The following is a 26,220-nucleotide window of genomic DNA, read 5'->3' on the forward strand; positions in this document are numbered from 1 at the left end:
GCATATAAATGATGGAATATCATGTAGCCATAGAAAGGGTGAGATCTTTCCAACAAGGAATGATGGGTATTATGCTAGAGGGTATTATGCTAAGTGAAATAAGTCAAGCTGAGAAAGGCAAATATCCTATGATTTCATTCATAAATGTAATCTTAAAACAGCAACAACACACCAAATGAATAAACAAACAAAAAAGCAGAATCAGACCTATAAATACAGAGAACAAACTGATGGTTGCCAGAGGGGAGGCAAGGGTTGGGCAAAATGGGTGAAGGGGAGTGGAAGATACAGGCTTCCAATTATGGAATGAATAAGTCCCAGGAATTAAAAGAACAGCACAAGGAATACAGTTGATGATATTATAATAGTGATCGTAACAGGATAGGTGGTAGCTATACTTGTAAACATGGCATAACATATAAATTTGTTGAATCACTAAGTTTTACACTTGAAATTAATGTAACATTGCGTGTCAACTATACTCATATAAAAAAGATAATAAAACTGCAGCTATCCATGACTCCCTTAACCCCACATGTCATCCTCTCCTGCTTTATTTTCTCTATAGAAAATTTCCTTCTGTTATACCATACAATTTACTCATTTATTTTGTTTACTTTTTATTATTAAATATTTATTTAATATTTATTATTAATTTATCTTTATTAAATATTTATCTTTATTAAAATAGAAGATCTGTGTGGGACATGGTGTCTTGTTTGCTGTTTCACTGCTGTTTCCTATATCATGAACAGTGCCTGGCATACACTAAGTACTCAATAAACATCTGTTGAATGAATAAATGACCTATATCTCTGCGCTTTATTGAGACAGAAACAGCTTCATGACACAGCAGTAGCTTGGATGGTGTGATTGTCAGCAGCTCTGGTGATACGAGATAAATTCTAGTACGTGTTCCTTTAGGCGCTTTTATACACGGATCTCTGTTCTACCGTTTTGTCACTGTATTTCTTTGATATTCTTTGTCCTTCTTCTTTATGCCTTTTTCATGCTAGACTCACTACCAATTACATGGTTTTCTCAATATTTCTAAGAAAATAACAAGAATTATTCTGATTGATCCAGTGAATTGTCATCAGGCCATGGCAAAATCCTTGTAACAGATCACATTATAGGCCGACAGTTGTGGAGTACATTTAGGTCAGCCATGGGTCATGGGGAGTGCTTATTTGAAGAGGAATGTGCACCCCAATGTTTACAGCAGCACTGTAAACAATAACCAAATTATGGAAAGAGCCCAAATGTCCAGAGACTGATGAATGGATAAAGAAGAAGTGGTATATATATCCAATGGAATATTACTCAGCCATCAAGAATGAATTCTTACCATTTGCAAGAACATGGATGGAATTAGAGTGTATTATGCTATGTGAAATAAGTCAGTAGAGAAAGACTAATATATGATTTCACTCATATGCAGAATTTAAGAAACAAAACAGATGAAACAGGGGAAAGGAAGGAAAAATAAAGTAAGATAAAAACAGAGAAAGAGTCAAACCATAAGATACTTTGGAGAACAAACTGAGGATTGCTGGAGAGGAGGTGGGTTGGGGGATGGGCTAAATGGGTGATGGGAATTAAAGGAGAGCACTTGGGATGAAAACTAGATGTTATATGTGAGTGATGAATCACTAAGTGCTACTCCTGAAACCAATAAAAGTAAACAAAAACAACAACAAACACAAAAAAGCAGCAAGTGGGTAAGGTAGAGGCTCAGAGAGGAGTAGATTCTTCTCTAATATGCTAGGCAACTCTGTAGATTTGTGAAAATTTTTATAGGTTTAAAAATCTCCCATTCTTTTTTTAACTGTTATATCTGTATACAAGCTACTCAGCCTATACCTTAGAAAAATAGAAACAAAATCATGACTCACCATTTATCAAAGGGATCCCTGACCTTTTTGACTTTCTGTCCAATAGAGGACTGAGCTCCTTGAAGAACTTAAGAATCTATGCAATCAATAACAAATAGTTTGATTTAGCTCAGCTTTTATTTTTGAATTGAAATTGAATTGCAATACAGACAAACTGAGATGCTTTCCTTTTAGGTTTATACATTGTCAGAAAAAAGACAAAAAAATCTTTTGCTTTGCAGCATATCCCAGAGGGACCCCACAAAATCCTTGCAAGTTCTTGGGTGCTATGGCTCTCGTATTATGGCTCTTTGGAAAGTACAAAAACAAAGAGAAACATCAGAATCAACTCCTGCCCAGCATGACAGGTAAGGAACGACAGTTTGGAATCGGTGTGGATTTCAGGCTTTTTTCTGGCCTACTTGGGAAAAATCTGTTTCTAACATACAGGGCATAATTAGGCTCATTGTATCATCTCTCACTTTTTATATAACATGATGAATACATTATAAACAAACTGTTCCGTGACAGGCACCTTTCAAAACACAACAACAACAAGATGAAAAAGATAATATTAAGCAGATTTTCTTCCCTAGAAAATTCCTATCACATCCAACAGCTGTTTGTTATTATGTTGTCTGGTGGGTTTCTCCCCCCATATCTAGAGATGAAAAGAAAAAGCTATTATGGATAAACTGTGATAACATTATTAAAGCCCAAAGAACCAGTGGAATGTCTTAATATGAGTGCATTTACTTTTGGAGAAATGGGACCGATTTCAAATTTCAGCAGAAGCTTTTGTGTTCTCTTTCATCAGAATCTTGTCCTTTTCCTTACTGAACACAAGACATCGATTACTAAACAAACATTTATTCACTTTTCACTGAACACCACCAAAAGTAGAGCCAAAGAGTTTGCCTTTTGTTGGTGACATAAAAGCAGGTACTGTTATGCAAAAGGCACATTCAGCTAGCTCAGCCTTTTCTGATCTACCTTATGGAACATTCCTTTATAAGTGAGTATGCTTTTAATTCCCCTGATTAGAGTGCAACATTACCCAAATTGAAAGGAGGGAGATTAAATAGTAGCATGTCTGAGCCAGATGAATTATCTGCAGATGAGAATAGAATGACAAGTGATTACCATTTTTTTAAATCTTTATTTGCCCAATTATCTTTACTTGCTTAATTATCCTGGATAGAAAATGAGGCCAATAAAATTTTCAAGACAGGCTTGTATCATTTTAGTAGAGCTTATATTGATAAACAGCAGCCAAATAAAATAATGAGGCCACAACAATGTCAACACTGAGAAAGTCAGTTTTATTATATTGCTTTGTTAATATTTAGCACACTGTCAGAACCGTCTGAAGGATGGTGAATCTGGGGCAATCGTTAAACAAAAGCCTTGACAGAGTCGGTACTCCATATTTTTGCCTCTCTCTTCTGGCTCTGATAACACCTCAAGGCTATAAATTCCTGAGAAATGAAACACCAGGTGGCCCAAAAGGCAGAGAGAAAAACGACGCTCTGTTCACCTCCACTCGTGAAGTGTCGGAGGCTTGACGTACTTGAGCCCCGCCCAGTGGTCGGTGTGCACTGAACCGGAGCTTCTTGAGGGAAGAGAATGTGCCATTTGTTCTTCATAATCCTAGAGTCTAGGACTGCACCTGTCACGTTATAGGCAAGCGCTTCAGTTTTGGCTAAAGCGATTACATGCAGGAACAAATTCTATTTCTCCTTCCGTATTATAATATGCAACCCTCTCTTTTGACAGCTTTCCTCCACCATGAAAGGCTTACTTGATGTCAACTCTCTAGTATAAAATTGCAGTGCTGGAAATTAGGGCAGTTGAAAGAAAGCACATGGTTTGATTTATTTCTGCGAGAAGCCCTATTCATTTGGGTTAGTATTTCTAAGTAGATCAGATGGTCTAATATGAGCCTTTGCAGGCAGTGGTAATAACTACATGATCTTGGATAAAAAATGAACCTCTTTCACTCTTAAGTTTTTTATTTGCATAGTCCATAGGAGGGCTGGTTTTCAAATAAAATAATGTAAAATCAATCAATTATTGAAGACATTATTGTGCCATTGTAGTACGGATGGTATGGATGTGTTCTACAATATTCTGGGACAAGGAAAGGTATATTGCTTTATTTGTGTAAATCAAATTAATCCTGGCTCTATGCCTTTGCTTGTCAAGGCTGCGTGGAATTCAATTCTGACTCCGTTTTTGGAGGCTCCCCCACCTCTCTAGAGGGAGTCTTTCATATTCATATTCCTGCAAATATAAGTAAATGCAAATGTATGTATATTCTTATTTCTTTGCCCTGACTTTCTTACACAAAAGGGTGTGTACATTATGCATTCTTATCACAGTGCTTTTTAAAAAAATTTAACGTATGTCCAGAGACATTTCCACACCAATGTACAGAACATGTCCTTGTTCCTCTCTGGAACTTTCATGGTATTCCATTTAGTGGTAGTACCTGAGTTCACTTAACATGATTCCTATTGTTTTCATACTTTCACTATTACAAATAACGCTGCAACCAATATACGCCATGTGGAAATATCATTTTGTATGTACCAACGTATCCACAGAATAAACTCTAAAATATCAGAGTATTATGTCAAAGTATTATTACAAGGAAATTTGTAATATTTGAAAGCACTGTCAAATTCCCTTCAGTGTGTACCAAATCGCATTCTTTAGCAGCAGTGCGGAGAGTTTCTGGACAGGAAGATTGTAAACTATTGTATCAGTTTCCTTAACAGTTACATGAAATCTTTTACTTTTCTGTTTTTCTTGAGTTAGTTCTGATCATTTATACTTTTCTATGAATTTATGCATTTTTGTCTAAATGTTTACCCACATTTGCCTATGTTTGTTTTTATTATCTTTCTTAATCTGTTTCTATATTTGTGGGCACGACCTCCTTTTCATTCCTAATATTGTTTACTAATGACTTCTCTCTATTCTTAATCCATCCAGCTGGACAGGGCTTCTCAACCTTGACCTTTTGGGTCAGGTGACTCTTTGCTTTGGGGGTGGTCCCGTGCACTGTAGGATGGTTGGTAGTGTCTCTGGCCTCGACCCACTACATGCCAGTGGCACTGCCCACCACAGATTGTGTTCCCAATTGCAGTATGTCTGCACACTCTGTCAAATATCCCCTGGGAAAGAAAGGTTGAGGAGATGGAAGCAAAACTGCTCTTAGTTGCAAACCACTGATTTAGAATTTGAAGAATGAACTTTGGTGTTGTTAATTCTATTTTTCCTTTCGGCTGCTCTGCTTACCTTTGGGTGTTTTCGTTCTGTTTAGACTTATTGATGTTGATTTTGCAACTTTTTATGATTAAGATTTTACCTTTCAGTTTTCACCCTATTTTCTCCCCTAACATAAGCATTCTAGGCTCTACATTTACCTACAATCCACGAATTGTAGTGGAATTATAGTTTGGTTTTAGATTTTGGTTTTGACTAATGATTTCCTCTTGTACCCATGAGTTNGGGCTTCTCAACCTTGACCTTTTGGGTCAGGTGACTCTTTGCTTTGGGGGTGGTCCCGTGCACTGTAGGATGGTTGGTAGTGTCTCTGGCCTCGACCCACTACATGCCAGTGGCACTGCCCACCACAGATTGTGTTCCCAATTGCAGTATGTCTGCACACTCTGTCAAATATCCCCTGGGAAAGAAAGGTTGAGGAGATGGAAGCAAAACTGCTCTTAGTTGCAAACCACTGATTTAGAATTTGAAGAATGAACTTTGGTGTTGTTAATTCTATTTTTCCTTTCGGCTGCTCTGCTTACCTTTGGGTGTTTTCGTTCTGTTTAGACTTATTGATGTTGATTTTGCAACTTTTTATGATTAAGATTTTACCTTTCAGTTTTCACCCTATTTTCTCCCCTAACATAAGCATTCTAGGCTCTACATTTACCTACAATCCACGAATTGTAGTGGAATTATAGTTTGGTTTTAGATTTTGGTTTTGACTAATGATTTCCTCTTGTACCCATGAGTTATTTAAAAATGTACTTTCTAAACGTATGGATATTTAAACTTATTTTTTAACAATTGATTTCTAATTCCGTTTAATTGTCAAGGAATATGTCTGTGTAATTCTGATGCTTTGACGTATATTGAGACTTACTTACGGCTTAGAATGTGCTCAGTTTCCATAAATGTTCCATGTGTTCTTGAAAATAACATCCAGTTGCTGAATATAGTTTTCTGTGCAAGTCCTTTATCCCAGTTCTTCTCAAACATTTTCTGATCATGTCTTACCGGGCTAAGTGAATGAGATTGGTTGAGGTCGGATGAGACCGATCTGTAAAGGTGAAGACCACTGCCAGCTATCCTGAGAACAGAGGCAATTCAGGTCTGGTCTGACTTGTAACCCTTTCATACTGTAACAGTTTGCCAGAGCACAACAGCTTATAAGTTGTGCATTAGGTCAATGTCAACTATGTTTTCCAAATCTTCCAAATCCTTACTGATTCTTTTGTCTATTAACCTATTAATTACAGAGAGAGTTGTGTTTAAGTTTATTATCTTTATACTTTAAACTTATAGTTCTATAAATTTTGGCTTTATATATGATATTAGGTACATACAAATTAGAGTTCTTATATATTTCAAGTAAATGTCAACTTCATTAATTGCAGTGACACTTTTAATCTAGTATTGTTTTCTGTTTTCATGTCCATTTGACTAACGTTAATATAACTATGCCAACTTTCATTTATGTTATTTTCTTATTATATTTTTTCATCTTTTTATTTTCAATTTTTGTATCCTTATCTTTTAGATAACGTTTGTGAAACATTATCACATTTTCACGTTGTGAAATGTTCCTGATGAGTAGGCTCAATATCTTGTTAAAACAAGAAAAATTGCAGTCATATGCTTTAACTTCTTCCATCATACCAGTAATTCTTTTCTGAAATGACCTGATCATCTTCCAAGTATTTATGTTGTTTAAAAACACCAAGCTATCAGGTATAATAATATTACCAGGTCAAGCAAGATAATCAATCAGAATTGCAAGTTTCTTTTGGTATTATTACAGGGTCTGGCAACAATCTCTGGAGTCTTCAGAGTGTTACAAGAACCTTTTCTGAAACTTCCAAGGACAAATTCATATTAATAGAAAGAACAGTACAAGTTGATAACAGTTATGAATATTCACACAAGTCTTCTTATTACAGAGGAAACAAGATTGATATTCTCATGAATGTTCTCAATTTAATACCTTATCAAATCAGACTATTTGAACGTGTTTTATGATGCAGAAAGCGCTCTCTCTCTCTCTGTTAACTTCAGGAGAGGGGATATCTCTTTATCTCTTTTAGACTTTTTTTGCTAATTGTGAAGACTTCTACTCTTTTAAAGGTGAGGCTCTGTTAACTTCATTACTTACTTAGCATAAAAAAGTAAAAACCAGGCCCAAGATCTCATTTTTATTGTCGAAGTGGAATAAAGGATGAATATGATTGTATTTATTAACAGTGAAAGAAGGTGCGTATAGCATTATTCTTCCACATTCTGATTTTGGAAATGAGGAATGAGCTATTCATCACTAAACACAGTGAATGCAAGAATGACAAAGTGGACAGACAAAGGTATTTTCTTCTTAAGGTAATCAAAGGTTTAAAACGTAGAGAGCAGGGGCCACTGCGGCACTTTTGGTGAGAGAGGCAAGGTTCCTTGCTTGCCCAAGTCCCCTGTAACAAGAGGCTGCAGACCTGCCTTCTGGTTAGGATCTGACCCACTTCTCCATTCCTTTCCTCCAACCTGTAACAGAGTTGAACTCGGCGGGCCACTTGATTTATATCTTTGCTGGTACCTTATTTTCTAGGGCCTGTTAGGTTGAATGAATTAGGCCATACTAAAATCAACTGCCTAATTGAAAATATGGCAAGAGCTAGTGTCCTTAACAATTTGATAGTGAGATAGAGAGTGAATGAAGTATAAATAACCAAGGGATTAATTGTTGGTCTCTTAAAAACAGGTTGTTTAATATTTACTTAAGGTATCTCTAAATCTTGCTGAATATTTTCTTTTAAGTGATTTCCTAAAGGCACAATTTTATTCTTTTGATTGTATTTCCTCTGAATTTGTGAATATAATAATTATAACCATGCAAATTTAGTTTCCAAAGTCATATATAACGTATTCTAAATTTTAATGGAGAGGAATAAGTTTATGCATTCATGAGGAGTTCATTATTCACCTTCCTGAAAACTAGCTTTTACAAAATCTCTAAGAATATTCTGAGTGGTGTGCAGTAGATTCAGTCTGTGAGAAAACACTGCAGATCTCATTCTGTCAACCCCACCTCACCCCAAATGGCACCATTTTGGCATTCCTTATTACCCCTTGGAAAAAAGTTAGCTGGAAAAATGAAACCGAGATATTTGTAGGTATATTAGTTAGATTCGGTCCATGTACAAGTAACAGAAAACACACATCACAATGGCTTAAGTCAAACAGAAACTTCTCTCTCACATTGTAGAAGCAGGAGATCCTTGGTCTAAGGTTGGAGTGTTTTTCACACGTGAGGGAGTTAGGTTCTTCTTATCTTGTTTCTCTGTTATCCTTAGCTTATGCCTTTCTTCCTATGATCTAATATGGCTGCCTAAATTCAGCCACCATAGCTTTCTTCCAGCTAGAGGAAATGAGGGCCAAAGAAGTCCACACAGAGCTACATGGGGAACATTGTTCCTTCAGCTATATATTCAGTGTCAATTGCACTGGTCAAAGTTAAACAGGCAAGGAAGCCTTCATTCGAGACTACTACAATAGAAAAGGGAAACTGAACTCCTTTCTACTGAACTGAAAAGTCAGAGAGATTTTAAAAGCTGAGTGGAGGTAGTCTTCGGCCACCATTGTTTACTAATTGGCCTTATCCAAAGGTAAAAGTAGACCTCCTGTCTTTGTGATAGGAGGCAGTTTTATAAATTAGAGCAAGGTACCCACTGAAATTAGGCTTCTCCCATGGACACTGGGAAATTGTGGCCCTATCTTCCTTTGATGTCCACATTGCAAAGAGATGGTTCCCAGGTCCTCGAGAAAGACATTCTCTGGGTCATCAAGTCCCTGAAGAAGCTTTTAAAGAACTTGTACACATTTCAAAGGACGCAGAGGAATAATTTGCAATTCTGAGTGTCTTAAAGGAAATACTCTTGGAAAATGGGGGTGACGGGCTTATAGTCAGGAAGAAATCTGTCTAAAGTTTGTCAGGCCAAGCAGAATGTGGAGGCCCCCTGGTGACCAAGTAAACCCAGGATTCCGTACTAAGGATGAATGGGAGAATGGACATTGAAGGACAACTGACAATTTGCTCCAGTTGGCTTACTAATTTTTTCTCTTTCAGTTATTTGGAGAAAGACTACAAAAGCACAATCATGTTTAGTTCAATATTAATCTTACTGGTAGAATTTCAAGTGCTACTATGACTTACACGGTAAAGATTTTGTGGGTGTGGGCAACACTTCCAGTGTTCTAAAAATTCTTTCTGTAAAGTTGACTTGGATTTGTAGTAGAACGGTTGTTAAGTGACCTCCTCTTACATGAGCCACTCTCTCTTCCTTCTCTCAACAGACCGACTTTTGACCAGAGCATGAAAAACAATCAGACCAGTAGATACTGTTTTATAACCTGCTGAATTTCTTCTAGCCTCAGCATGGTATGCTTTCAAGGAGTCAGTGGTGTCCCTCTATAAAGTTGATTGTCCTAGCTATGCTTGTTATAATTATGTAAGATCATTAGTTGTTATATGTCTTAGTGAAATATGGGTATGGATAGAGCATTTTCTATAATCAGTTCAGGCTTTGTAAAGAATCAATATATATGGTCGCTTAAAAATCACAGCCAATTTAGGTGGTAGCAATAGTTGCAAAAGTTTTGGAAGAAAGACCAAAAATCTGGAGAGATTCTGCACTTAGATTTCATCCCAAATGTTTTAAAGTTTTACTCTGCTTTACAGAAACTAAAACTGGGGCTATAGAGAGTGTTTTACAGTCAGTGAGATTTATACAAAAAAGTCGGTGTGAAACTCCCATCATAGACATACTCAAGCAAAATCTTTGGCCCTATGTCAAAAGGTTAATCAAGAAAAGCGTATTATATTTGAAGTTAAAATGTTTATGGTACATTTCCATTATTCAGTACTTGGATCAGTTTTAAAAATTTACTAATTACTGTTTCAGTCAATTGGGATGAAAACAGAACAAAACAAAAGCTCTACTAACTGTCATGATTTATGATGGATACTGACATGCTAAGAGAAGTTGTCCATTGCATCAGAGATGGCCAAAGGACACTACTGATTGAAACACTTTCTCCCACTGAGTGTTATATGTAAGTGATGAATCACTAAATTTTACTCTTGAGATCATTATTATACTATATGTTAACTAACTTGGATTTAAATAAAATTTTAAAAATATATAAAAAATAATAGATTAAATAAATAAATAAGGAACACTCCATTTGCTTTTCATTTTGGTTTCAACAACAAAGAATTCTCCAATTTTAAATGAGATGACTTTAACCCCCCCCAGATAAAATTAGAAAATTGAGCACAGAGTTAGATTTTAGCCTGAGCATTGATATTTTTTGTAGGTTCTAAGTTTAGTTTTTTATGGGGTATGAGCATCACTTTTGTATCTAGTATCATCGAAGCAGTGCTCTCTATCTTTAAGGCATTTAAAAGCAAGTGACAGTAATAAAAATACTTGCCTATAGAAACACTTTAATATGAACATTTTGTGGTAGATGACTTAGTGTTTATTTAGAGCAATAGACTGTCATTTAATTTGACTAATATTTGGATTCATCCTGAACTAGGGAGACTCTTTGTGTGTAAAAGCGACCACAAATTGTCATTATTTTTCAACATTTTAAATAAATATATTTTTTAATTTGTCTTAGTAATGGTTTTGATTTTAAGTTATAGAAACCCCATCACAGTGTTTTTATTTTAAATAATAGAAGCCTAGTCTATCTGAAGCAGAGATTATGATGACCAAATAGGTAGGGCATAAGGCCAACCCAAAAATAGGGTTCAAAGTACTTAGAACCAACTGAAGAGATCACTATTCTACAGAGCCAGCTCTGGATTTAGACTGTCTGTTCAAATCTTGAACCTACAGTTTATTTGTGTAACACTAGGCAAGTTAATCTTCATCAGTCTTGGTTTTCTCATCTGTAACATTAAGATTTTAATAACATCAATCTTTTAGGGTTGCATGTGATTAAATTAAGTATGCTTATAAGCAGTTAGCCCAGTATCTTTCACTTAGCAAATTTTAAATAAATATCAGTTGTTGTTATGATGGTTATCTTCTTAGTCTGGTTAGTTATGAAGTTTTGAACTCTACTCTTTGGCAACTGTCATCGTGTGCTTACTCTTGGTTTCTGTCCTTTGTAATTATGCCCCGTTTCTACTTTATGGCATCCTTATGGCTCTGCCTTCTGTGATCTCTGTTCAATCTCCTGCCTACAGATTGTTTCAGAATATGTGTTAGCTGTCTTAATCCAGGTATCTGCCTCTGACCCAGGCAACCATGATTTTGTAGGTAGATCAAAGGTAGAAGGTGTTTTAGAGTTTTTTCCCACAGAACAGGTTAAAGGAATGACAAACAGCATGAAGAGAATACCTCTTTTAGCTTTATATTCTTTCTTGTTCCCTTCTCTAAATTTTGATTTTTCTTGGTTTTAGTGTCTTAATATAAATTGTTCTGTTAATCAAGTGAAGACAAAACCTCAGAGGAGATTTAGACCATATTTTAAAGCTAATCACCCTACATTTACTTTGTAAGAAATAAGCCCTTTAATACCAAAGGGAAATGAATCTCTTATTCTTGAGATTTGAATTAAAATTTTTTGAGCTTTAACATTCTTAGTGAAAATCTCAAGAGTTTGGAATTCATCTGCTTTCTAGTCACAAATCTTTTCTTTATTTCTATCTGTACATTTTGTTTTTAGTTGAAATGTGAAAGCTTATAATGAGACTCCTCCGGGACAGGTAAAATATATATATTCCCTTAATAATTGCATAATGATTGGTAATTCATAACTTAGTAATTAACATTTAAAAGACTATAGGTTAGGTTACAGAATACACTAAATTACACTAAAAATACATTGTAGAATTACACTAAAGTGGTATGAGGTACTTGGAGTTTTACTTCTGGTCAAGTTGAAATTACATCTTGGATTTATCCTCTCACTTGGATATATGTACCCTCACACCTTAAACAACTACAGTCCAGACAAAGTATATAAGATAGTGGCTCTCAAGACATTGGACATCAGGCTATGAAGGACAAAAATCTCTGAAAGATGGGAGATAAGTGAGGTGAGCTCTAATGTTGCCATATCTTATTGTCTAGAGAATGCTTTCAGGCCCCAGAGCAGGTACAGGGGGTGTAGATATCGCCTCCACAGATCGCCAGAACTTAGAAGATTAAGCTTCATGTCAAGAGAAGACAAGAAGGGGGAATACTGGAGGTGAGAGAACTGTACATAGGACTCTGAAAATATGCAGAGTCCCCTTTGAGTATTCAGCTGAATACAGATTAGTGCATGCAAGTAAGGAAGCTACCAAAAGACTGGGGAAAAGACCCACCTAAAAAAGATTAGAAAAACCAGTGGCCATGGCTCACACAATACTGGGCAGAGTGCCTGTTTTCAATAGCCAGAGGGGAACACCACATAATTTCTGAGGGCCAGAGCAACTTTTAATCTAATTTAAAGTTAGCTTACCACTGAGGCAAGACCCTCTGGTCCTATCTAACAAAGTTAGTTAGTTAGTTAGTTAGTTGGTTGGTTAGTTAGTTAGTTAGTTAGTTAGTTAATTTATTTAAAGTTTGTTTCTTTATTTTGAGAGACAGAGAAAGCAGGGGAAAGGTAGAGAGAGAAGGAGAGAGAATCTCCAGCAGACTTTCCGCTGTCCACATGGAGCTCAACATGGAACTCTGTCTCATGAACTGTGAGATCATGACCTGAGCTGAAATCAATAGTCAGATGCTTAACCACTGAGCCACCCAGGTGCCCCCTGTCTAACAAAGTTTAAAAGCCAGACTCTAAAGGATCAGATTGTATCCAAGTAACCTGACCACTTTCCAGAACAAAGCTCAAGAGTATTTATAGGATTATAAAATATTCATCTCCACATAGAATAAAATTCACAATATCTTCTGCCCAATAAAAAATTACCAGGAACCTTGAAAAGTAGGAAAATGCAATCCATAATGAGGAAAATCAGTTGAAACTCAAAATGACAGAGATGATAGAATTAGTAGATAAAAACATTAAAACAGTTGTTATAGCTACACATTCAGTACATCCAAGAAGTGAGAAGAAAGGTTAATCGTGTTTGATAGAGATGTGAAAAAGGAGAAGAAACTCAAACTGAATTTACAGAGATAAAAACTAAATTGTCTGAAGTTAAAAAATATCTTAGATTACTGGTAGATACACATGTTAGAAGCAAAGATTAGTGACCTTGAAGACATAGCAAATGAAACTATCCAAAATGAAACTCAGAGAAAAGACTGAAGTAAACATGTCAATGAAATGTGGTGTAATTTGCAAGTGATTGAAGAACTTGAAAATTGGTGGGTGGGGAGGCACAGAAAACATATTTTAAAAAATATTAGTCATTTTTGTCCACATTTAATAAAACTATAAATACATAGATTCAAGATGCTCAGCAGTCTCCTGATACAAGACACATAAAAAACAAATAACAACTACTCAAAGGCATATTGTTTAAAAGCAGTGATAATGAAAATCTTAAAACAATCAGAGAAAATTAAGAAATAACAGATCAAAGACCAATACGACACTAGATTTTTTTCTTTGGAAACAATGTAACTGACAAAACAGTAAAGCAGTATCTTTAAATTATTGAGAAAATATATAGTCAACTCAACCTTAAAATTTTTTACCCAGAGAAAATAGCTCTCAAAAATGAAGGCAAGTAGAAACTTTTTCTAATACATACAAACTGGAGGAATTCATCACCAGCAGACCTGTTCTAAAAGACAAAGACAAATGTTTAAGAAAGTCCTTTTAGCTCAAGAATGATGATTTTAGATGGAAGCCTGGATCTACAAAAGGATTGAACTGTTCTGGAAATATTAATTATAGGGATAAACATGAAGACAGTTATCATTACTACTTTGAAATCTTTGAAAATGAGAATTGGCCTTATTAAAGGACATAGCAAGGAGAATTCCTCATTAAAGGAAAAATGAAAACACAATATATCAAATTTATGGAAAATTTATGAAACTAAATACCTATTTTAGACAAGAGAGTCTCATTACTCATTACCTCAGCTTCCACCTTCAGAAGCTAAAAAAGAACAAATGAAACCCAATAAACAGAAGAAATAATATAATACAGATCAGAGGGCAAATCAATGAAACAGAAAATATAAAAACAATGGAAAAATTATGTAAACAGTACTGGTTCTTTGAGGAAATCAATAAAATTGATAAATCTCTAACTGGAGAGATAAAGGGGAAAAAGAAGCAAATTCCTAGTATCAAAGAGAGATTAAATCCCCAGATTCTACAGATATGAAAAGGACAATATGGGAATATTTTGATCAACTTTATGCCTATAAATTTAACAACCTAGATGAGAGGGACACATTCCTCAAAAGACACACATTACCACATTCACTCAACAGGAAATAGATAAACTTGAATACTCTTTTAACTATTAAGGAATTTGAATGTGTAGCTAAAAACCTTCCAGATTATCAGTCATGAAGTATATTTCATGCATAAAACTCAAAATATTTGAGTGGAATTCAAATGATACAAGCCAGAGGCAAAAAATTCAAATACCGTTAGGAGATGTGGGAAAAACTAACTGCCAAAATACAATCAAACTTTGTTTTTACTGAACCATGATATGTACAGAAATGTAGCATAAACATACAAAAGCAAAGACTTTATTTTAATTGAAAATAAATTTAAAGTTAATGTATAATTGGTAATTATTATTTCCTATGTGTTTATGATTCTCTAAAGTCAGAAACATGATTCTTTTTCTTCTATCCTTAGACATTAATATTTTTTGGATTTTTAACGGCATTATGGACAACTTCAATTATTTTATTTTGGCATTGGCATTTAATTTTTTACCAGTTCATAATAGAAAATAGTTATTGACAGAAGCTGGTACTTCCAAATATGGATAGAATTCTTATATAACATGTTCTTCCTTCCTGTCTTTTTACGTGGGTGGCTCCTCATTGTTCAGTTCTCAGAATTAAAATATTCTCTTCAGAGATGCCCTCTCTCTATTATTATTTCTCATTCTTCTATTTTATTTATAATATTTATTTGTTTTTTACTAGTAGCTATACTTTGTTAAACTGATACTCATATTTAAGTCCTGTGGAGCAGGGTCTCTCTGTTTCTCTCATTGTACACCAGTGTCTAACTTAGTATCTATGCAATAGTAGGAGCTCAACAGAATTGAAGAAAGAATGAATAAAATCCACGAAGCTCTGGTCAGAAGGCAGGACTGACAGCTCACATGTACACTTTTCTTGGTCAGTGATGGTTTGAAACCCAATTATTAACTCCTATTACAAACGGCAAAAGACAACAAAGTTTTTTTAAAACAACTTTGGCGGGGGGGGGCTGTACAGGAATTTAACTTGGACACACACTTTGACCAAACTCTTGCCCTTTTAGAAATATGTTCTATGGAGACTCACTATGCACACGTTTTAGAGCAGCAATTCCTTTCCTAGGCATTTAGCCTTAAGAAGAAGTCAGATAAGTTCTTAAACACGCGTGGAGATGCATTCTCATTGTAATAATTATATGTAAAAGTGAAAAGCAGAACTTGGACATGAGCTGAAAGTACTTTCAAATTATTTAAATAAATTCTAATGTCATCAATTAGATGCTATGCTGGCATTAAAATTATAATATGTAACTGTATTTAGTCATAGTTAAAAAAAAACAAGAAAAATAAATCCCCAATATATTAAGTGAAAAATGTTTAAATAATATGTATAAAATAGCCACTCCCCTTTTTTGGTATAAAAGAAAGAGCAAACAACAGATATATGTACATGAGCATGCCCCAAAAAATTTCTAGAAGGGGATATAGAAAGTTGCTCACAGTGATTATCTCTGGCTAGTGAAATATCTAAATTCTTTTTTAGATTTGTTTATTATTATAAGAGATAAGCATTAACTTTATAATAATTTTTTAAAGTAATAAAGGTAGTTCCATTGGGGAAAAATACTTCTTAAGAAGATTCTTCTACTTCTGTTAGGAATATATTCAATGTCCCGTGGCTTTCAATCAGAAATTTCATTCAATTAAGGGGTGTTCCATATTGATGAGGAAGTAAAAATGTTTTTTAAAAAGCGACTTTTGCTTTTCTTTCAACATGTTCTAGAATATATTTATGCTTAAAACATTTTTAAAAATTTTATTTCACTGATAATTAAGTATTGTTGGTGAAATTGTAACTTTGTTATTAGGTGCAGTTGACAAACTTGATTTTATTTTAGGTTTTACTACTTAGGCATTTACTAATTTTCATGGCACTACATTTGGTGTGCATGAACATAAGATGTGGAGAAGAAGTAAGCCACCATCCCACTAGCAAATGATTTAGACTGTCACCCTCCCAAATTATGTTTTTTTCTTTAACGTTTCGAGTAAGAGCCAGATTATTGAGCTAGATCATAGTCCAGCGCGTTTATAGGTTCTCTCTTTGCACGAATCAATCCAAACAGTCTGATGGGATCATCATGAACATTTTCCTCTACTTCCTGGCTCTCAAGTGGGAAGCTGTCTACTGGAGTGGTCTTAGGAAAAATGGCATCCGCTGCACATAATGGCTTTTCTTCATCCTTGTCTGACAGATCAGTATTCTGTTTCTTGGGCTTTCTGCGCTTCCCCTCACAGCTGTGATCCACGAGAGCATAGAACATCTGTGCTTCCTCGGTCACCTAAAAAACAGGCATGTTAATTTTTCATTGTTAGCTTATTCTTTACCTTTGGTGACTTTGGGGGATTTCTAAGGTCTATGAAAAACAAGCAGCGTGTATTCTGGGCTCTGGCTACCTTGTTTTGCCAAATTTGGCAGATAGGATGCAAACAAAAAGCAATAGTCAACTCAAGACATCTGAGTAGAAAAAATGCTGAGATGTGAGTTTTGCATGTATTTTTTAAATTTCTTTCTTATACACAAAATAGACATGAACATTTTAGATAGGCTCTATGTCCATCTACCCCTGCCTTTACCATACATAGCTCTTGCCCTGTGTTGCTTTTACCAATACTCTAATTTGTTAAAATGAGAACAAGCATGATAGGAAGGAATTTAATGAATCTTAAAATGTACTGGTCATTTGGTGGTACCCACAAAAATCCCTAATTTTTCTACATCTATGAGATTCAGGAGTATAAAGTTTCCGAAGTATAAAGATAAGAGTATCCATTTATGTGACTGGCATCTGGTAGGAATTACATTTTCCATCTTTCCCCTTTGTTTCCTCCTTGCCTGCCTGTCCCAGGTTCCCTTTGAGCTCATTTTAAGTTGTCCTTGAGGTTGTTCATTTGCATCCAAGAGGGTCTGGTGATCCTCTCTGGCCTCAACTTGGGTCAATACTAGAATAAGAAGGACAGAAGACTATGGAACGTTGGGGAACCAACAGGTTGAAGGCAAAACCTTGAATTTGGTGTTGGAAAGCCTAGGCTTGAAGCCTGCTCTATAACATACTGATCATGAGACTTTGGGCAGTTTTTAAAAACCATTTGGGCCTCAATTTTCTTGCTTATAAATTGAGAGTACCTATCTCACAGTGTTAGGAATAAATAGAGATAACATATATGGAAGCTATAATCACTGTCCAAAGATAAGTTGGGGGATTATAGCTCTTAGAAGTTGTAGGCGTAAACTTTAGGACATCCATCGAACAAGCCACAAGTTTCCGTATTAAGGATTCACCTTTAAGAGGAGGCCAAAATTATATCAATCCGTGGGGCATGCAGTAAGGAAGTGACACTCAGAGTAACAGAACTTCAAATGCATTGGTAAGCATGTCCCTGTTGCACCCATTTTCAGGCTAAGAGTTAAATGTTTTATATTTGCTACCAGGCAAAAGAAATGGTTCTGTTTACAACCTCTCTGGTATCTTTGGCTTTTTATTCCTAAAACAATCATTCCCAGGAAACTGCAACAGCTGCCTCACTGGCATCCTTGTTCTAGTCTCTTCCCTTTGCCAGTTAGCCTGTGTGCTCTCTTCAAATTGTCTTCTTCAGGTGCAACTTTCATATGTTTACCATTAGGTCTCCAGAATTTTAGTCTATAAAAATATGAATTTCATATTCTAACATTCAAGTTCTTCCATGCATGTACTTTACCTTTCCATTTTGATTCCCACTACCTGCCCCCTCCCCAACTCCCATCCCCAAAGTGTATTCCAGGGAAACATGACAATTCACTGCTTTCTGCACACACCTTGTACTTCTACTTCCTTTGCCTTTGCCCAGACAGAAAAGGAGCTGTCAGTGATGTTCAAAAATAACTAGAAGGCACTCAGTGCTACAAAGGGATGAATTTCTTTTTTGTCTGTCCAGCACTTTGTTCTATGGTTTCTCTTTGATAAATTCCCCCATTTTCCTTTGGGAAACTCTTCTCCTCCGTTTGGCCTTGGAGAGGCTGTCAATTACATTGCCGTACCCCGCGCCTAGCGCGAGGCTAAGCATGTGACCCAGGCTGGAGCCAATCGGACCGCAGAATAAAAATTGGCAACAGAAGTTGGTCCAAGAATAGACATGTGATTTAAGCAGAGCCAATTATATGGCATCTTTGGGATTGATGTACAGATGTCAGAACAGAAAATGTGTTTTTTTCCTTGGGACTGGGAGGAAGAAAATCTGGATCTCCCCATGGCTTGCCCAGTCTCCATGGAAGAGTCTGTTGGTAATAGAAGAGAAGGAAGTCATTAACTGAGAGAAGCAGGGAAGAGAAATGGAGAGATCCCTCATATTCAGTCATCTCAAAAACAAAATATACCCTTACATCTCCCAGTTATATGAGGCAGTAATTTCCTTTTTATGCTAAAGTCATTTGAATTTGGTTTCTGTACTTATAACTGAAAGCATTCCAAATAATGTATTTCTGGTCAACAGTTGGTTAACTTTATCAAGTGCTGCAGAACTCAGAGAATGTGAGTCCCAAGAAAAGATCTCAGATTGTACACGAAGAGTCACTTCTGGGAGCTCCTGGGTGGCTCAGTCGGTTAAGTATCTGACTCTTGATTTCGGTTCAGGTCATGATCTCATGGTTTGTGAGTTTGAGCTGACGGTGTGAAACCTACTTGTGATTTTCTCTCTCAACTTCTCTCCTCCACTTGTGCGCGCACGCTCTCTCTCTAAGTAAGTAAATAAACTTTAAAAATTTTTAAAAATGAGTCAACTGTGACTTCCCATGTGTGGTTTCAGGTGAGTGGATGGGTGGGAATAATTTAGTCAGGAGTAAAAGAATGTGTATCTATGGACACAATAAAGGAAAGCAAGAATCAGTGTAGGGGTTAGAGAGAAACACAGGTTGAAGGCAAATTTTCTTGTTTTGTTTGTTTATTTTTCTAAATATTGGGGTGATTTACGCATATTGGTAGGCAAATAGTAATGATTCTTTAAAGAAAAAATGGAAAATGGAGACGAATTGAATAATTGAAGGTGCAAGATCTTGAAAGGAGAAATGTTCATGAGCATAAATAGGGTATTAGCTTTGGAAATGAAAGTGGATACTTCAGATGTAGGAGGGAAAGGCGACATTGGTTGGAAACTGACATGAAGAGGAGGAAGCTCACACTGTGGTCCTCGGTGCGTTTTGTGATATGAGAACTCTGTGGGCTCCTTTTTATTATTAGGTTTCCTGACGAACTCTTCCTAGTTAATGGTAAACTTGGCTATTGAAGTTACAACTTCTGAACTGTATACATCATTTTAAAGGGCAAGGACCTTCTTTAGACAATAGACACTTTATCCACAAAGCTTTCTGCATAACACTGTAGACTCCTTATGCTTTTGTAATTGACCAAAGTAACTAAGTATTATAGTAGCAAACTGGGTAATGGTTTGGATGATAATGATCATTCTAATAAAACAGAATTGAGCAAATATAAAGAAATTACGTTTAATTTGTGAAACCAAATTCGTAAGAAGGGCATAATGGAATAAAGGCTAATCTCTTTGGAATTGTCCTTAAATATATAATTTATAAAAGAGCAGACTTGTAAAGACATTTTAAACTTTGCACAATTTCCACTTGAGCAGAAACAAGAAGTGGCACAATTCATATGTACTAAATAGCAACTTTTATTAAGAATTTTCAGTTCTTTGGGCACCTGGATGGCTCTGTCAGTTGACTCTCAATTTCAGCTCAGGTCATGATCTCCTGGTTTGTGGGATCAGGCTGCGTCAAGCTCTGCACTGACAGTGCGTAGCCTGTTTGGGATTCTCTCTCTCCCTCTCTCTGCCTCTGTGCGAGCCCGACAGTGACCACAAGAAAGCGTGGTTAGGGACGCGGGGATGTGCCTGCCCACGGGGCTCCCTGCCTGGGCAAAGCATGCCTGCAAACAGGGTGCTCTGCCAGGAGGCCTGCACACAATATCTAAGGTTAATGGTCCGCTCGCAAACGAGGGAACATGCCCTCCTTAGAAGTAAGGAGGAGGCTGGAATTGTGAGCAGGCCTCTTAGTAAACATGTTGTGGTCGCTGTTGGGCTCCCACAGCCTCTCCCCTGCTCATGTGCACACACACACACTCTCTCTCTCTCCCAAAATAAAAAAAAGAACTTTCAGTTCTTTTGTAGTTAAGGTGCTGTGTATCTCTACATTTCAGATGGTGTGGTTATATTTTAACCTTCTTTGAGAGATTTTCTTTTTATTATCATGGACTTAGCAGATCATATTATAACATGCAGTTTTTCTTTTTTTTAAGTTTATTTATTTTGAGAGAGACAGAAAGCACGAGTGGGGGAGGGGCAGAGAGAAGGAGAGAGCGAGAATGTCAAGCAGGCTCCATACGATCAGCATAGAGCCTGACTCATGACTCAAACTCACAAAGAGATCATGATCTGAGCCAAAATCAGGAGTCAGGGTCTTAACCAACTGAGCCACCCAGGTGGGCCAACATGCAGTTTTTCATACCTTTTATCTAAAAACAATTTTACCATTAATTAGACATCAGATGACACATTTTGCATCAGGAGGTGTCTTCACTTGTGCCTAAACCTTACCACATCTTGGTTTCTTAAAAACTCCAAAAATTCTGATTTCCTAACTGATTTATAAAATGAAAAAGAGACGAGGTCTATCTTAATGGGAAGTTTACAGGATATGACCCGTCTTAGGGAGGAGAATATGTGCTTTCAGACAGGACTAAATTTAGATCCTCTTTGTACGTAGTGCCTGAGTGCTTCAGAACATGTTTTTTTTTATCCTTCTCAAGCCCCTGTCAATGGGAGAAATAATGCCACCTCCCTCATAAGACTCCAAGAAGATAATGCATGTAAAGAATATATGACAAAGTCTGACACATAACAACTGCATAGGAAATACTGGGCCCATGACTATTTCTAGGGAGTAGCAAGAGAGCACATAATTGAAGGGCAAGATCTTGGAGGAAAAAGAAGAACTTCTTAACTGAAATGTATAACACATCAACAGCATTAGACTAAGAATTTGTGATGCCTGAGGAGGTTGAATTGATCGTGGTACAAAACAGAAAACTATCCATTGCTTCTTGGGTTTTCATATGTTTCTGCTTACACTTATGTCCTGTCTAACCCTACACAAGCTGTGTGAAAATCTCTTGCCATTAGCCCATGGCCATAGGACTTGTATTATAGGACTCATTTGCCTTATAAAATAGAAGTATGATCTTTTATATCCAGCTAATTTATCTTTTAACTAAAGTGTGTGTGCTCTCTCCCTCCTCTTACCTCTCTTTCTCCCTACCCTCCTCTTCTCCTCCCACATCCCCATAAATTCCTGACATCCAGGTCTTGTGAGAATTAGATATACGCCAACTTTTGTATTTATCTTGGTGATGCACATAAGCTTCTCAATCTGAAAGAAAAGCTTGATTGATTAAGAAGACTCACTTTTCCTTCAATCTGTTGCCTTTGTAATGGTACACAATTCTGACTTTTTGGGTATGGTTCTGAGTACCATTTGCTTGCCTTTGAGGTTCCCTTTAGAGCTCAGGTCCCAGAACTTAACACGGATTTAGCCTTTAAAATCTCAGTCTACTTCAGGTGTGAATCAGAATGCACTGCTTTTATGTTCTTGAAACATGCAGCCGTGCTATGATCTAGGCTGAGCCTGACCCATAATCCAGAAAACAAAGCTCACCTGTGTAGGTGGGGTAGCTTCTTGCAGTTCATTTGCAGATCTCTCTGGTCGGGCTTTCATTTGTTCATAACAGTTTTCATCCACTGGTTCTGATGAGTTAGAAAGATCATGATTTACAATGGAAAAGTGAAAAATGCTGGCACCAATAAAAATGCATGACCCAAACAACACAGAGCTGTAATGTGAAACCCCCAAGAGTCATTTGGTTTGTCATTTTTGTGAAGATGCAAACAAGTAAGGAAGCACAAGCCATTTTATGCTTCAGAATGTGGAGAAGTCTTTTGCCCCATAGCATCAACAAGAAGACAAAAGAAGGTCACTTGGGATAAAGACTAGATCATATTAATTTATGCCATTGCAGGTGACAGGCTTGACTTAAACTACCATTTAGATGTTATAGAGATCCCATGTATTCCATTTAGGCATGATTCCAAATGGCACATGGCGGTGGCATGGCATAGTGCACATGCACTGATGATTCAAATTTGGCAATTCTCTCCATAAGTGAGGGAACTTCTACTTAAAGCCATTTCATTAAGTTTATTTTGATGGGGGGGGGGGAGGGACCATGAGGGAGGGAGAGAGAGAATCCCAAGCAGGCACTGCACTGTCAATGCAGAGCATGATGTGAGGCTCAAACTCAGGAGCTGTGAAATCATGACCTGAGCCAAAGTTGGATGCTTAATAGACTGAGCCACCTAGATACCCCATACCCAAAATTGTTTCCTGTTTTTGAAAAAGAATGTTTAGATTATGGCTTTTGTCTCATAAGTCAGTGACAGTTCAGCCAGGCTGTTTTGAGGGTATGGAGCTGTGAAACGCTGGTCCTAAGTACTTAGAGGTTTTGTGCAGTGGCCAACAGCCAGCAGAGCTGTGCTCATTTCATCCTATAGGGACATGCATAAGAAATTACCCATCCCTTACTTGCCCCCCAGATATGCCTATTTCAAGGGGAAAAGAGAGAGAGAGTGTGTGTGTGACTTGTAGGATGGCCTGTCACCTGGCAGAAATGTGGATTGCACCAATTTGATCCCACAGAAAGAAAGATATATTTACTAATGTAATGCAACTTAAAACCAATCATTCACACATTTCTGAAAAGCAACACAGAGAAGGGATATTTCTCAAGGAATGGTCCATGGAAAACATGCATTAGAATCACCTGGAGATTTGTCAGTTAGCAAATTACTAAACCATACTCTGGACCTAATAAATCAGAACCTGTGGGGTGGCACCTGTGCTCCCTTAGATATAGAAATTGCAGCTATGGTGGGCTTTGCACCACCAGAGTACGTAAGAATTGAAACCTCAGATATTATAGATGGGCACCACGATTCTGCAAGGTGAAATAGGAGGGCAAATTATTTTTAATAGGATAGTCCTAAAAAGAGTTTTGATTTCTCAGAGTATAGGGATTAGAAGACACTACAAAGAAGGGAAAGACAAAGATTAAATAGTATTTTGAATCCTTTCATATTCTCACATTCCTAACTTTAGGAGACTTGCATGGTGTTTTGATATACAGAGATTCAGATAGTTTAGTCCATTCCTGGAAATCTCCGTTAACCCCCAACTTTCCTATCGTGAATTAAGTGAAGGACTTGCAGGGCCAGGATGGCATTAAATACTAGCATTTGCCCTTAAGCCTTCTCTAATTGGAGCTCTGGGATCAGATCATTGTTATCTGTTTTAAGGAATTTAGTGGCCTTTTGTTTTGGAGTGGTTGGGATGTTTCGAGGAATGAGGGAAGCTGGGAATTGAAAAGTACTTGTCACCTAAGAACAAAAAATTTAACCCACTCGGTGGTAATGTAGCTCTTTTCTTTCCCCGTTTGCCCTCAATGTATCCCTAGATTCTCTACTTAACACTAGCAGTTAAAATAAGGGAATCCAGAGAGTATGTTCATTGTTCCAGAATATTCAATGTAGATTTGCTTTTGTAGACAGAGAGCAAAGCACTGGTTCCCCAAGCTGTTTTCTGTTCTAGAAATAGCTTTATTTCATAGAACTATGTGTGTCAGAATTCGTAGTAAGTCTTCCTGTATTCACATTTCTTCTAGAGTAATATGAAGAAAATCTAGAAAAACAGGATGTTGATTTACACTGAATGTTACAATACAATTTATAATATGCAACTTTGGAAATATATACTAAATAAAATGCTAAATATAATTGAATTTATGGTTGCCATTGGGATATTTAAATGTGATTGCAACCAAAACTAAGCTACCTCATGCTGTGGAATTAAGGGGAGGGATATTAATTTATAGATAAATATAATTTCTGAAAAAATAAAACTTACCTGGGACCATGTCATCTAAGTTACCATAAATTGGTGTGTCTTCAATATAATACTCATCCTCCCTATAATAATGAAAAAGAATTTATCTTATTAGAATCCACTTTATACACAGTTCTTAACTAGTTGTTCAGTTAAATTCAACATATGATTACATCTTCTTGTTTAACCTTAGCCAACCAAGGTAGATATATTTACGTGCAAGTGAATGGACGCAAGTGTACATGTATGTGTGTTCATTTCAACAGGGTGGTTTTTTTTTTTTTTTTGGACTGCTCAGGAAATAATAACAGCGAATACGTATTTAGCACTTAAGTTTGTCAAATGCTACTTGAGCTGCAAGTTCATTCGCTCATTTATTCCATTCTCAAAACAATCTGACCAGATAGGCCCTATAGCATTCCCATTTTATAGATAAGGAACTTGAGGCACAAAGAAGTCCTGTAATTTGGAAGTGAGAAGACTAGTCAGTGGCAGAGCTGTGACTAGAACCTAGGTTATCTATGGTCTTAACTGCACATTGTACTGCCTGTTTACTTCCCCAGAATATTACTCTGAATCATCCCCTAAAACTATGTTTACTAAGTAAATACTAATTGACAGTGATGCTTAAGAAATAAAAGGCCAAAGGAATATCGTAGAGTTAGGTTGGCAGATGTAGTCAAATGATTGATCACCTATTACATCCAGATGCTGTGCCAAATGTTTTATATACATTATACGAAAGTCCTCAGGAAATTCTGCAAAAATATTATTTCCCACTTTGCAGATGTGAAGTCCGAGAGTGAGCGAGATTAACATTATTTTCCTTAGCCTTATGTGTAATGCCAGCAATAAGTACCAATTCTGAAAGCTTGTCTTTATGCCAGTGATCATTGAGTCCTCAGAACAATTCTGAGATTTTTTTTTTTGTTTAAATCCTCACTGTGCATACAAGGAATTTGCAACTCCTAGAGTTAAAGTAGACAAAGACAAGGATACTAACTCTTGGTGCTAGGATTATAATGCAAGGCTGGTCCAAAAGCCCTGACTACTATTTTCTCTTGATGTTTGATTAAATTTCCTTACAGCTTCATTTCAGTAATCCTTTTAGGATTAGAGTAGACATCCTACTATTGTCACCAGTGACAATGGCCTTGGTGACCAGCTTTCACAATGGCAGGCTGGGAACAGAGGAGCACATCAGGCAGTGAGAGTGGCATTTCATAAAATAGTAGCAACTGCTTTAACTATGAGATTATATATCATCGGGAACTGCATGAAAAGGAGAAAGGACACTTACTTATCTCAAAGCATAACACCTATATCACTCCCTACGCTTCTGAAAGAAGACACAGTATATGTAAATAGTAAGTAGGTGTCCTTAAAAAAAAAAAAACTAGATCAAATGATGCCTGGATGAAATGGTTTGAAAAGTCCAGATGCTGGCGTGTTTTTCTTTTATCTGATAACAAAGGAACTCATCTGTAACCTTTCCTTCCATCAGTAATTCAGTACAGCTTAATATTGGGATATGGAGTAGGCCCTGTTCATGGTTTTTCTCTGGCTATGCAGAGAATATAATAGCAAAAGGTGAAGAATTTTTTAATAAGACAATCCATCCATTTTCCTAGCTTACAAAGA

The 26,220-nt window shown here is 36.5% G+C and overlaps 1 protein-coding gene across 1 annotated transcript in view; it reads right to left on the reverse strand.

Moving 5' to 3' along the window:
- Positions 1-15,898: 15,898 nt before the first annotated feature.
- The window catches only part of LOC120240273 (T-cell receptor-associated transmembrane adapter 1), a 37,340-nt gene continuing 27,018 nt past the window's right edge, over positions 15,899-26,220 (reverse strand). Inside the window, exons 4-6 of the mRNA XM_039244990.1 lie at positions 24,601-24,662; positions 22,300-22,388; positions 15,899-16,882 (exon numbers count right to left, since the gene is read on the reverse strand). Of these exons, the coding sequence (XP_039100921.1) occupies positions 16,601-16,882; positions 22,300-22,388; positions 24,601-24,662 (433 nt within the window). The 3' untranslated portion in view covers positions 15,899-16,600. The remainder of the gene's footprint in view (positions 16,883-22,299; positions 22,389-24,600; positions 24,663-26,220) is intronic.

The sequence above is a fragment of the Hyaena hyaena genome, unplaced genomic scaffold (genome assembly GCF_003009895.1).
Source record: "Hyaena hyaena isolate Hyena2069 unplaced genomic scaffold, ASM300989v1 scaffold_251, whole genome shotgun sequence".
NCBI lineage: Eukaryota > Metazoa > Chordata > Mammalia > Carnivora > Hyaenidae > Hyaena > Hyaena hyaena.